Source organism: Physcomitrium patens, chromosome 4 (assembly GCF_059467195.1).
Source record: "Physcomitrium patens ecotype Gransden chromosome 4, ASM5946719v1, whole genome shotgun sequence".
NCBI lineage: Eukaryota > Viridiplantae > Streptophyta > Bryopsida > Funariales > Funariaceae > Physcomitrium > Physcomitrium patens.
The window spans coordinates 16,255,779-16,270,557 of record NC_143413.1 but is presented as its reverse complement, the minus strand read 5'-3'; the positions used below and the strand labels follow the sequence as shown (position 1 = coordinate 16,270,557).

General features: G+C 39.2%; 1 protein-coding gene across 1 annotated transcript; it reads right to left on the bottom strand.

The window, feature by feature from the left end:
- Nucleotides 1-7,340: 7,340 nt before the first annotated feature.
- On the bottom strand, nucleotides 7,341-12,067 carry LOC112281028 (endoglucanase 10). Its single transcript, XM_024517157.3, has 7 exons — nucleotides 11,934-12,067; nucleotides 10,420-11,618; nucleotides 9,943-10,229; nucleotides 9,333-9,773; nucleotides 8,886-9,036; nucleotides 8,352-8,518; nucleotides 7,341-8,221 (listed from the first exon to the last, which is right to left on the bottom strand). Exons 2-7 carry the CDS (start codon nucleotides 10,649-10,651, stop codon nucleotides 7,880-7,882), a joined length of 1,620 nt encoding a protein of 539 aa, XP_024372925.1. The 5' UTR covers nucleotides 10,652-11,618; nucleotides 11,934-12,067; the 3' UTR covers nucleotides 7,341-7,879.
- Between the last annotated feature and the right edge of the window lie 2,712 nt (nucleotides 12,068-14,779).

The following is a 14,779-nucleotide window of genomic DNA, read 5'->3' as shown; positions in this document are numbered from 1 at the left end:
ACTTGTTGCATCAACTATCGAAATGAGTGGAACAACATCGACAGAGGAGCAGGAGACTCACGATTGAGATTTGACTCACTTGGAGAACCGCGATCCATCATCGACAAAGTTCGTGAACTGGAATCGAAGCTACATAAAGAAAATCGAGATAGACAAGAAGGCACAGGTAGCGGTCAAATTCACAGTCTCAAAACTGATATTAGAGACAATGACCTCATCAATTCCGACGTAGGAGGACGGTCAAGGAGAGGAGGATACCACTGTCTCTCATATAATAGATGCTTATATTGCTGAGATTAATCATGTAAAATCTCACAACATATCTTCATTAGTACCGTGGTATTTAGACTCAAGTGCTTCGAATCACATTTCAAGTGATGCATCAGTATTCTCTTCACTAAAACCTAGTACTGGAACTCATGTTACATCAGCAGGTGGTCATAGCCACAATGTAACGGGTGTAGGCAACGTTGCTATTCGCCTGCCTTCAAGAGAAATTCAAACAATATCTCATGTTCTCTACTCGCCAGGTATCAAGAAAAACCTACTCTCCGCTGGCTTCTTATCAGACAAAAATTATCAATTAGAGTTTAGAAAAAACGAGTGTCTTCTCAGGTACCTGGACAAAATAGCTGATGTGGCTACCAAGGACTCACAAAACGGACTATATAGACTGAATGGCGAAACCATACAGAATTGCACGAAGATTATAGCATACTCTGTAGAAACAGAACCAACCAACACAATGTCGTCCGAAGTCGCTTTGTGGCATAGACGTTTGGGTCACTACCACTATCAAGGAATGAGACGAATGATGGCTGCAGGACCACTAAAAGGTCTGCCGAAACTGTCAGACAACATTTTATGTCACAGTTGCTTACAAGGCAAGAACACTTGAGCAAAGGTACAAAAAATGAAGACAACTGAATTATCAAAAACTCTGGAGATCATTCTCTCTGATATAGTCGAGCCATTTCGGGTCACATCCATGGGAGGAGCTTGCTATTTCCAACTTCTCATAGATGATTTGTTGAAACGAACGTGAGTGTACAACAAGGTATTTAATGCCAATTCAGTCAAGCATTCACTTCTCATCAAAACGGTGTAGTCGAAAGCCACAACAAAACAATCCTTGACATCACCAGATGTTTCCTCATCGACTGACCTGCCAAACACACTCTAGGCTGAAGCAGTCCAGGCTTCTTGTATTATCATGAATCTGCGATTTAGTAAGAAGCATCCAAATAAAACACCTTTGGAGCTTTTTGCCGGAATTAAACCTGATGTGACTCATCTGCAAGCATTTGGCACACGAGCTTACGTAACCTACACACAACCTGGTCAGTGCAAACTCGCCCCTAGATCTCAGCTTTGCATACTTCTCAGTCCTGACGACAGCATGAAAGGATACAAATGCTATGATCCCGCGGCAAATTTTGTTCTATTATCCAAGGATAATCGACCATTCTGCATCATACTCTCAATCTCAAAACACATCCCAGGATAACTCCAGTATACCACCTTGTTCTCCTCGACTTGATAGCCAATAGAACTCGGAACCTCTTCTGCGCTGATCCTCAAGGCTATGTCAAACACCAAAATCCCATAACAACTAAGTCCCAACTGATTTCATGGAGGCATTCATCGGAAGCATTGACGAAGGTGGAGAAACTTTCATCTTTGAACAAGCTAAATTAAATCTACAATGGCGCGATGCCATGGCCTTAGAATACCAATCCAACTTAGACAACCACACTTGGGATCTCGTCAAAGCCCATCCTAGTGTATGACCCATTTTGGTCCATTGGCTATACAAAATCAAACCAGGGATTAACGATGGATCCAAACGCTACAAGGCCAGATTTGTTGCGCGTGGCTTCCAGCAATAACATTGTGTAAATTTTTAAGAAACATTCGCACCTACTGTACGGTGGGAATCCATCCGCCTCATCACCGGGCTAGCAACCCATTATGGGTGGCCAATATATCATCTCAATGTTGCCACAACCTTCCTCAATTGTTTTCTACAAGATTATGTTTTTATATACCAACCATAGGGATGTGTCAAACCAGGAACGGAACACTTAGTCTGCAAGCTAAAACGCTCACTATATGAGCTAAAACAAAGCCCCCGTATGTAGTACAGTTTGCTGAACAATGATCTTCAGCGACGAGGCATGAATAAAATCAACTCTGATCCTAATGTGTATTACTCTCTGGCCGGCAATTCAGTTACCATCCTCTTATTCCACGTTGATGATCTATTCATTACAAGATTGCACCCGACCCACATCTCTACACTGAAATCAGATCTAGGCCGAGAGTACAAGATGACCGATCTGGGTCTTATGAAAAAATTCCTCAAGGTGGAGGTCGAGCAAACTGAGAGGAATTTTCTTCACAGGAAAGATACCAAGACTCAACCCACTTACGAGACAGCATACCAAGCCCTTGTCGGAAAGCTGCATTATGTAATCTAAACCCGACCAGATCTCGAATATTTTGCCTCGTTAACCAGTCGATACATGCATGATCCTCAACAGCTCCACTACGATGTTGCAATACACATCGTCAAGTAACTTTGAAAACATCCGTCGCTGGGTCTTTGGTTTCCAGAAGGGAAGGAAAACCAGCTCTACGGATTCTCCGTTGCAGACTACAGAACATCCATAGGTGCGTATCTATTCTACTTTGGCAAAACCCCCATCTTGTAGAGCTCAAGAAAACAACAATCTACTGCAATATCTTCATGTGAATCAGAATATAGAGCTCTAACCAAATGCACGTGTGAAGCCATTTGACTTAGAAGACTAATCATTGAATTAGGATTTGGCAATAAACAACCCACCTGCATAGGCTGTGACAATCAAAGTAGTATCAAGATAGCAAAAAATCCTATGTTCCATGATAAAACAAAACATTTCGAAGTAGACTAACACTTCACTAGACAAAAGATGGAAGACAGAATAATTAAAGTAGAATTTGTTTCATCAGAACAACCTGCTGACCTACTAACCAAAGCCCTAGAAAGGACTAAATTTGAAAGCTACAAGGCAAAACTTAACCTAAAAACCATAGAGGATATTCAACAATTCATATTGATTGAATCAACTAACTAGCAGGTACATCTTTGCATCACATAACGTTCTAAAAACCCTAAATTTAGAAATACTATAGTCACTCACTTCTAGTCTACACTTCTCTCAACTAGAATAAATCCTTGACTTAAATCCCTTTCGAAAAAACATAGTATTTCTTCTTTGGCATAGCTGAACTAGTTCTACTTAGATGAGTCGGCGTCGTCGAAGAACAAGTTGCATTCAATGGAGGCTGCTTCTTTAAAATACAGGGCTCAACCTATACAATTGTAACATGCTCACAGAAAAGAAGACCCTCAATGAAGCTGAGTAGCCCATCAACAATTCGGTACAACAATAAGAGAAGAACTTAGAGCAACATCAACAAAATTCAAAACTGCACCAAAGACAAAACTGATTGTTAGTACAAAAAAGTAGAAAACGAAGTTAGAAAAGAAAAACATAGAAACTTGCATAAAATTCACCGGAAAAAAAATCGTGCATTTGCCAAAAGCGATCCATATCACCAAGAATCCTCAATCTGTGCAAAGATGAGTGCAAGAGGGGGTGTTGGACACTGCCCTCATCTTCATCCATCACATATACCCGATTCCTTCCATCGGTGAAGGAAACGCCTAACGTTCTCATAGAATCAGGTTCTCATCAGCGTACATTACCAGTGTCCAATTCAGTCACTATGAACTAGTTGTTCCCTACTGTCTCAGTAAGTTGAGATTCAATAGTCATTGCTGGCGCCGTTTTTATTCCGCAACACCCTACAAAGCTTCCTCGCTGCTGGTTTTGCCGCAATAGTAACAATTTAGACAAATTGAGCATATAGACATCGATACTAGATGCTGCAACTCCACGGTTGCCAATGAAATGATAATCACTCTTTGTGCCTAGCTCACATGTAGGGATAGGCACAAAGAGTGGCAATCTCAAGAGTGACACCACCTTGCGCACCATCTGCTATCTTCTTCAACTATTTCTTCTTTCTCCTCCTCTTCCTCTTCTCTGACTTCATTCTTCGTATGACGGTTGGGGTGGAAGCATCACCCAACTTTGCTATGCTGGTTTTGGTGTCATCGTCTTCTACAGCTTGTGTGGGTGTAGCTTCTCATCATCGGTCTCGTACAAAAATCTAGTGCAATTGATGAGGACAGACTGTTGCTGAATCTAGACACAAGATTAAGTTCTGTGTTGTTGACTTGTTTCCAGATTTGTGCTTCGATGGTGAGTGTCGGTGGAATCACCGACACTTAGAGTGTGGATTTGCTTTCAAAGTACGGTGATCTTTAGTAGGCTAGTGAAGCCTTGGCTGGTTGGGCCAATTGCTTATGTTCTTTCAAATTAAATGATATATTTATTATATAAGACAACTTAGGAGACAAATAAGAAGAGATAAAAATGCTCTTGGATTGGCCAAGCATGCCTCATTGTGTTTGTCAATAGTGAAGTAAAAAAAACAAAATTAACTCAACCTTTTATTTATCAAAATTCAAAATATGCATGTTTAACACTCCCACCAACTTTTGAAAAGATACTATTAACACACAAAATACTCTTTCTATTGGTCATCACCACCTCAAAATATATAGGTTTCAAAATTCTAATACAAAATTCAATTTGAATTTGGTGCAAAGGTGTATGCCTTTTGGCTTGAGAATATCAAATGAGCTTAAATTTTGTATTTTGCTGATTTTATTTTATTTTATTTTATTTTCTTTCTTTAGCTTAGATTTTTCCAGCATTGTGTGTTTAGTATTTTTTATGAAAAATTTCAAGAGTTTATAGTATTTTTGGTTTAGTGGCAAATATATTTTTAAAAATAGTTTCTTACTATCTTCTCTTATTGGTAGTGTTACAAAGAATAACACTAGATAAAGACCAATATTTCAAACAAAGAATAACACTCAATAAGGACCAATATTTCAAACTTAGACATAAGAGGAAGATGAATCTACTCATTATATCAATGTCAATTCAAGTTATATATTGAAGATAAAGAAAGAAGAATTTTTCATATTACTTTCAAACTAGTCTTCTTTCATTTAGAAATTCAACATTTTCTTCAAGGTATTGTGCTACAATTTTTTACAGAGTTTCACTACCAAGACAAGTCACCTTTTCTCTAAGTAATGTTGGATGGACCACTTTTGGTGCTTCTAAGCCTCAACAAGTGCATATTACTATATTTGATACTTTTTTTTACTCAATTTTGGAATTTTATATCATTAATCATGATTTTCTTGCAAATCCAATTGATTTATTAATTTTCTAGTGATGCAAAATGGTAATCATTCTAATTTGTTTTTCATATTGTACACTGTAGTTGTGAGTAATTAGCAATAAAGCATTTTTAATGCTTGATAAGATATGGAATGAAAATTTAACAAACATAGTAAGGATGATTGAAGAGAATGACAAAAAAGAAGTTCTTGATGTGATTTATCTTCAATAATTTTGGTAAAGTCACATATAATAATCAATTTAGCAATTTCATTGGTGCACATATTTTGTCATTTATTATCTTCAACACATTATTGTCATGAGTTAGAGTCCATGTGTTAATTTTAGATCTTCATTTGTTAAAGACAAAGTTGCAACCCTAAAAATCATCTTCTCTCCAATTGCCAAAATTCTTAGATCAAGTACTCATGTTTTGCCTAGTATAGAGTGGTTTACAAATGGTTTATAGAGCAAAGACTTCTTAATTTTTGCTAGTTTTGTAATGCATATGTATGGCATTAACTCTTGACCTTCATTTGTTGAAGATAAATGTCATATTTTTTTAATTTTGTAATTATTTCAATTGTTTATGGATGCAAGTTGATTCTATACTTAAGAAGAAAGTTGATGATATTAGAGTAAAGATTAAATTAGTTATATATTTTTATTGATTATTATTATTATTATTATTCTTATAAAAATTATCATTGTCATCATCTTTATTAAAATTATATTAGTAAATTATTGATTTTATTGTATTTTTTATTTATATTTTTGGCTTAATGATTTTCAGCAATGTGTGCCCTTTGACTTGTAAATACCAAATACGCTCAAGTGATGTACATTACTATGTATATTATTAATTTTTTATTTTTTTTTATTTTTTAATTTTTTTTTTAGCTTAGTATTTTTCAACTTTCTGTGCCCTTTGACTTGTAAATACGAAATGAATTCAAGCCATATACAATACTATGTATATTGTTGATTTATTTTTATTTTTATTTTTATTTTTTTATGGGGGCACAATTAAGTTTTTATTTGTCTTTTTTTATAGTTAAGTTCATATCACATGCATTGTAGTAGTACATGTTTTTCTATCTGGGAATACATTCGGTATCTAGGTGTAGAGAACTTATTTGTAGTTTAATGGCTTCTTACTCAATAACTAATTTATCTATAGCAGTCAAAAATTATCAAAATCCCATAAATACAATAACTGCAATAGTAACATTAACCAACAACAATAATAGTAATTAGTTTTGGCAATAATAACAAATAGCAGTAACCAATAGCAGTAACCAATAGTAGTAATAGTAATCAAGAACTAGTGACAATACCCAATAGTAGTAACAATAATCAATAGCCAGTGACAGTAATTAGCTTTGGTAACAATAATCAGTAGCAGTAACAGTAAGTGATAGTAGTAACAATCATCAATAACAATAGCCAATAGTAGTAACAATAACTAATAACCAATAACCAATAACAGTACTGAATAGTAGTAATAGTAATCAATAATCAATAACAATATCTAATAGTAGTAACAGTAACCAAAAACTAGTAATAATATCCAATAATAGTAACAATAATCAATAACCAGTGACAATAATTGGCTTTGGTAACAATAACCAATAGTAGTAATAGTAATCAATAGTAGTAACAATTACCAATAACCAGTATCAATAACCAATAGTAGTAACATTAACCAATAATCAATAACAATAATCAATAGTAGTAACAATAACCAATACCCAATAACAATACCCCCTTTCAAAATTACAAAAATTCAACACTCAATTTTTTTTTTAATCCAACTATTGGATTGAGTTCAAAATTTTTGAGGACCAAGATAATACTCTTAACTTCTACCACACAAAAAAGGTCAATTGTAAACTTGTTACCGAACTCTAGATATTGTCTGTTCAGTAGCAGGTTTGGTATGTATCACCTTTACAGACATCTAAGTACTGATTTCACCATATCTCGCTAATTCAAAACTCAAATGCCACAAAACTCATGTATAAAGCTTAGTAATATCAAAATACACATTCTTAGAAATTTTTAGCCAAAATCTTGTCAAATTACACAAGATATAGCTTAAAATACAACCACTAGCAATTCAAGTCACTTACTACTCCTTAGATTCCAAGCAGTGAAAATCACTGGATTTAGATATAACCAGTTGAACAGCCTCCAAAGCTGAAGCCATCAAAGCTCTCATCTGATACTACGAGCTCTAATAAGAAAGAACCTCCTTCAAGTACTAATCTACTTCCAGCACCCACATGAAGTTTTTCGAGATATAATACAACAAGTAACGTTGGGATAGCTGACAAGCTGATGAAAACAATGTACAAAATGATGATATGACAGAGTACAGGAAGATAGATGAAGGAGGGATGATAGCACGGACTGATCTGCAAGTTTACTCCGAAATGCACCGCAAACTGCGTCTGAAAAACAGAGTCCATCCTAATCTGCATGCCCCAGATCTTGTGAGGTTTACGTGACTACTGAAATATCAACTCCTTCTCTGAATTGTGTATAAGAACTAAGCGTGTTTGGACTGTTCATATCCATGAAAGAGGGATTGGGTAATTGCCAGAAACTGAGAGACCGGCAGTTAAGCTTGCCATGGCAGCGCTGTTGTGAGTAGATGCTTCATTCTGGAGGATGTTGTCTCGAGTATCTGAGTAAGTCTCGTTCTTGAAGGGACCACCCACAATTGCACCGTGCGCTATATTAGGATTTGGCTGCGTTGAGTCAAACCAGATGAAGCCTCCCTTGCAATCGTAGACTGTTGGGTTGACGGGAATGGACGCTCCTCTGTGGTGCAGCTTCTGAGGATACTCTGCGCCGTAGCCTACCATGAAGCTCGTTGACAGAGGATTGGCGCCCAAGACGTAGTCCGCCTGTGAAACCCAAGGAAAGAATGTGTTGGTGGCTAACAGTACATTCTACCACTTATTTTGTTCTCAATCTGTGGAGGGAAAATGGAAGTGAATAGCTGAGGAGCAATGTGGGCACTCAGGAGGAACCTACCTGAGAAGCTGCGAAACTTCGGAGCTCTGCTGGGGTGAAGCTTATTCCTGAGCAGCTAATTCCAGGCAACTGAGCAGCGCTGAGATAATCACTGTAGAATGTGGCCAGGAGAGCCGAATTGATGCCATGCTGTAATGCACTCCACTGCTCTATCCACAGCATTCCACCTGCACCACCACTTATTCATTTTCAAAATTTCCATTGAACTCTTGACTGAACCAAACGTTATGTGATTTTAAATAAGGGTTCGCGTGCCTGTCATAGAACGTGCCTTCCTGTGCATGTGGAGGTGATCAAGATGTTCCACCCGATCCTAGAAAAAATTCAATTCAATTGTTGTAGGGTAGTCCAGATAATTGACTCATCCTCTAACATGGGAAAAATCTGAAGTTGCCATGATTGTGTAAGAGTTCGTTCTCAGCAGAGCAACTATAGCCTCCTGATAAATAAAGTTAAAAATAAAGATAAAAATAAAATAAAAAACTTCGAGACAACTACACACAAAATCATATTTTCTGAGACATACTCAGTTACCTTTAGTGCGATCTTTACTAGCTGTCGGAGACCTAGGCAGAAAAGCACACATGAGTCCATCGGCTGTAGTTTTATAGTTCGTCAGCCCTATGCTCACTGTGTTCACAGCATTAGAGGGCGGATTCAGCATTTGAAGTCTTGCCAGCAGTACCTGGTTCCCCACAATCAATTTGCGAGACTCACTTTCCACGAAACTTTGGACCACTGACTAGTGTGTGAATTATGTTCGGCGAATGCTCTTACAATCCCAGATCTGTGAAGCACTTTACTCACAGGAACAAAATTATGATACCTCCGCTTTGATGCATGATGCTCAATCACAATTAATTTTTTTTTAGAAACTTATTGCAGGGCTTCGGTTAAAAGAAATGGTAAAAATAAATGTCACATATGTAAACCACATAATCAGTTATCATCAAATTTAAACCGGAGCAAAACGCAACCCACCTGCACTCCAGGTCGTTTATTATCCCAGCTGAACCAAGAGGGGAAGACGCCCCATTCTGCAAAGGACTCACCATCCACTCCTGTAACGTAAGCCAGGTAAATGTTATCGCCTGTTGCATAATACAGCCAGGTAGCCCCCCATAGAAGCTCGTCTCCGTAGCCAGTTGAATTATAAAAATCTTGAACAGCTGGGATGGATAAACTGTATGATGCTCTGTAGGTGTCGCTGAAATTGAATAATTGCTTGGCATGCGTCACGAGAAGGTCTGCATAAGCTACATCAGTAGCTCGAAACACCATGGATGCGGCTGCCATGGCGGCTGCAGTCTCTGCTGCGACTTCAGAACCTGGTGTGGTTGGGTCTAGCTTTAAAGAAGGCCTCACTAAATTACCATCCTCCGGCCTCATCCAGCACTTGTGATCCTTGGTTGGATCTCCAACCTGCACCACACAGAGTAGTTTTAGCCTGTTTTCCATGGATGGCATGAGTGAAGATACCTAAACGGTTCATTCCAACACTGACGCCTATTGTAGGTGAATCATGCTGCTTGTGCCGTTTATGTGAAAAGTTAAAATACTAGAGATGTAAGGCAATGACCGAAATTAAAACCTGAAAGTAAAGCTCCTGGGGAGAAGTGTGAGCCTTGAGGAGGTAGTCTGTAACCCAACGGATTGAATTTTTCGCTGAATTTAGCTGACCGGCTTTTCCCATTACGGGACCATATTCGAGCACACCCCAAGAGAGGAGAGTAGCAGTGAAAGCCATGGGCAAGCCGAACTTGACACTGTCACCTGCATCATACAGTCCACCACTCAAATCTACTCCCATGTCTTTCCCGTCCACAAGATTCGAGTCACCCCTCCATGGTATAGGGAATTTTTCTGGTAGCTTTCCTGCTGCACATTGTTGGGAAAAATTGAGAGAAATGATCAGCATCTTATTAAAATCAGAAGCTGCGAATTGGGCTTCTTCCGCAAACACCAAGTATCAAATGAGCACTCCCAGCACCGACATGGTAGACACAATGAAAACAGAGCATTCTCATATTTGTTTATGAAGTTGGAAAACAGAATGGAAGATACTTGCATTTCTGAATGTCAAGGAACGTGAGGGCGAGCTGCATGGCATGGGTGTAGTTTCCGTTGAAGTTTGCACCAGGAGGCATGGGCACACTAATATCATTTGAGGAGATCTTCTTGTGCTTTATCACCACCACAGCAAGCACAATGACCACGGCTACAACCGCTAGCAAGACTGCACAGGCTATCCAATTGCATCCCCTAGACTTCTGGTAAGCAACTCCCATTTTAGCTGACATTGCTAAGCCCTACCTATTCCCCAATCCTACCGTCGGTCAATCGAAGCCTATTATCGAATCTTTGCAAACTCCTCACTCAAAAAAAATTAATTATATCAAGTTTTTCCCATGGAATATACTCCTATGCATCAAGAGCCTGCGGGCAAGACATCACTGAGTTGTAAATCTTGCACCATAAGCTTCAGAAAGCCATGGGTCTGCACACCCTTTGGAAGTGGGCGTATCTGCAAATAACTCGCGCCAAGAAACCAGTTCCACCGACCTGTTGGTGCCAAATGGATCTTGACCTAAATTGTCTCGGAAAGTGGTATTGCTGGAGCACCGAAAGAGATTATTCAAAAGAACCTTCACGGCACGTGTGGGCTCTGCGGCAGAGTCATAGGGTGTAGGGTACGCTATCTGCAGTACACGATGTTACCAACTACAGCGGCATGGCACGGGATCATGGTACGCAATGGCACAGATCTTCTTCTCCAACCGATTGTGGCCTCTTCCACCCACACTTCATGCCCCGAACAATGCACTTAAACCCAAAATCTCGTCTTCTTTCGAGTGATGGTGGCACAAATGAGCTCCACGTGCGCAGGCTCCCAAAGTTTACACATCTAAACGGGCTCAGCACCACCAGAAGAACGTAACCGATCAAGTGCTACTGCCCAGCCGACCCAGACCAAGCGTTCTTGTTCGAACCAGTTCTAACTAAGCCTCTGCTTACGCAATTAACCTCCATTCGGATCATTCTCTCCTACGAAGCATCCTCGATGCTTTCTTGTAATGAGTTTTGTTCCACAGATGGACGAGACACTGCACCAGGTTTCGCAATTCGCCTCAGTCAATTGACAACCAACACTCATTTCCAAAGAACGTTTTACCTCCAAAACTACACTGGCGTTCGACCAGCGCACATCCGCTGCCGAGGGCCTCTCTCCCAGCCTCTGTCACCACCAACACTCCTTTGTACTCTACACTGAAACATCGTCATCATCACCATCCTGCAACATCTGCCATTTCAAACAACAAAGGACTCACAGCAAACACCACTAGAAGGGCAGCCTTGAGGTGCAGAATCCAAGATGGCAGGCTAAAGTCAGAATCCTCCGTTCTGGAAACCAGCATTTTGGCTCCAAAACCAACAGACAATTCACCCCAATGAGACCCCAGTAAGACCAACAAACTGGCTCAGCTGTAGAAACCACCTGAATGTCTGCAAACACTAATAAATGGGAAGAATGTTCACTTTCTGACTCACACATCCTCATCCACCAGTGAGGCAGGAACTCACGCATTCATAACTTTGCAGAGCTTCTCCTCGACATCTCATCCTCGTGAGTATAGGATCCCTCCCTGCTCCCTCCAACTCGAAAATTAAAGAGGGAAGTCTGGTACAGTGACCACACAGACCAGGCACAAATCAAGTTGATCTAGACTGAAGCTGCTCGCACGCTGGCATCATCTGCACGCGGTGAGAATATTACCCGATGGTGAGTCTCGGCACCATTTTTTCCCCTGGTCAGTGCAATACCTTGACCCCACGTACTGACAAAAGTTAAAAAACAAACCTGTCCCCAAGATTGAGTCTGCACACACTCACACAAGCTGCAGATTCCCAAGTGTGTTTTCTAGTGCGAGTTGACTCCTCTTTTCATGGGAGGACAAATAGAATCCGTTTACCCACACACAAAAATTTCCACACAAGCAACCTCCACCAACTCACGGCCTCTTTCAGCTTCAGCAATCTTGAACCACCAGCTTCTCCCCCCTCCCACCGGATTTGCCATCGCCGCTTTGTCCTCGGTGACAGTTCGCCTTTTCGCTATCGTGACAGCATGTTTCTGACATGAATCTTCTCCTCTCTCTCTCTCTCCTGTTTGTAGGCACCCATTTTCTGGTAACCTGCAACACTAACCTGCATTACACTGATGTCTGCTGAATTCTGCTTGCCTCAGTTCTGCACAAGCAGGGATCACAGGGCGATGCAACTTCGACCACCATGCACGGCGATTGTCGCAAACTCATTTGCACACGGCGGCGAGTCATGATCAGATCGAGGTTCATGTGTCTGTGTCTGTATGTGTATGTGTGTGTTGCGATTTGTTCTGTTCCTGGTGTGTATTTTTTCTTCTTGTTGGGCTTGGCCGGTAAATTAGTGACCCGTGCTCACCGATGTGGGTGAGATACCGGGCCTGTATACCGGTATCGCAGTCGCTGCCCTGATCCGCGTGCACTATCCATTTCGGGGAGCGGGTCAGGCCTTCCTTCTTTGACTTGAGAGCCCGTTTCTCATGGGGTCGCGTTCACACCCGTTTCTCATGGGAAAGTGGTTTTTTTATTTGTGAGGGTTCCCATTTGGCTAGGCATAATTTCCCCATTGTTTTGATGTTTTGATTATAATTGAGTCATTGATGTGTTCACGATAGTTGTAAGAATTGTTATGGCACTTAGTGATATTTTTTTTATTTTTTTTTTTTTTGAGAGGAGTGAGAGGATAAAGTTTGAATATGGTTATTGTTGTTGTTATTATTAATAATAATAATACTTTATTTTGTAGATTAAAATGGGTGGTTTGACAAGTAGAGATGGAGAGTGGATGCAAAGATTAAGAATTTGCTTGGTTATTGTATGATCCAATGAACTTATAACCATAGTAAAGATTTATTCTTCTCTTTATTAATACACATGTGTATGAACAATAGGATCTCAAAGTATCACACAATTAGTTCATTTAGGTTCATATAATTTTAGTGTCTATGTATGTATGTATGTATGTATGTATGTATATGTATGTATATGTATGTATATATATGTGTATATATATGTATATATAAAGAAATACATACAATGTAGTTTGAACAAACACAAAATAATAACCAACAAACTTTATTTATTATTATTTAACATGATCAAAAAGTATTTCATAGTTTTTGTGACTTATGTTTTACTATCTCTTCTTTTCTTCTTTTTATGAATTCATCAATAATAATACATCTAACCTTCTTTTCTTTCCTTCTCTTTTCATTTCTTTTTGATATTCTGACCTTTCACTATCAATATTACATGGAAATTTGATTTTCAAATAAATAAATATATAAATAAATACAATCCAACACTTTATGTCAATTTTTTAATATTTTCATTCCACCCTTTAGTATCAATTCATTAAGTGACAACCAAAATTGAATATTTTCAACTATAAACATAAACTTCAGAAAATGGTGTCATTACCTTACAGAGAGAGAGAGAGAGAGAGAGAGAGAGAGAAAAGAATCAATTTTCAAGTAAGAAGTTATTCAAGGCACAAATTAAGAAACTACACAAATACGTTGAAATCTATGCTTCACAGGAGGTTTTCCACCACTTTTGCTTGTTTAAGGTAAACCATCTTGGTCTCACTCCAACACAACATTCAATACCACAAAAATAGTTTCTGTGCACTGTTCTTATTCATTTCTTTCTTTCAATCCCATTTCCAGGAACTGACTCTCATATATATATATATACACACATTTGAAGAATAAACGTGGATTTTGACAAGTATAATCCAGACACTTAGGCATTCTGAATGTGTGCAGATCTACACTTGAAGGTGGTTTTTTGAATGCTTAATATTCATCTTCCTGTCCCCCCCCCCCTTTCATTCACAATGCAGGCAGGCCGTGATGTCTGTGAATCAACACCTCTCCTCACTAAGAACTGCCGCAGTTTCTTGTGACTCAGTTCATTATACTACCAGTTTTGCAGTCACTGTGCCAGTGCATGTATCTTGTCGTTAAAAGAAACACAAAAAAAATACCAAAAAATACAACAACAACAACAACAACAACAATTTCAGTGAGGTCCATTCATGTGACGCTTATTAATGAAATGGGTCATGGATAGTGCCAAGTCACTTACACCGGAAGACCTGTGTCAACTGAACCTCTGACTGGAGCATTGATCTGCACTGCGATGGAGGGAAAGGGGGGTTGCACATTGGTTTTGTCGCAGGACAGTCAAATTCTGGTCTAGGATGGGGAAGTGATTGCTTGAAGGTCATTCCACATTGTTTGAGTGAGAGAGAGGCAATAGAAACTGGATTATGTTTTCTATTGCAAGGGTTGTGACTGATGCACAGGTGAGCCAATCTAGAGA

Bases quoted from the DNA above. Each gene is read 5' to 3' on its own strand.
- LOC112281028 (XM_024517157.3), bottom strand. From the start codon at position 10,651: ATGTCAGCTAAAATGGGAGTTGCTTACCAGAAGTCTAGGGGATGCAAT. The intron at 9,774-9,942 runs GTTTTAATTTCG...TGTGTGGTGCAG, and splicing joins CCCAGGAGCTTTACTTTCAG to GTTGGAGATCCAACCAAGGA. The intron at 8,222-8,351 runs GTAGGTTCCTCC...TGGGTTTCACAG, and splicing joins GAAGTTTCGCAGCTTCTCAG to GCGGACTACGTCTTGGGCGC.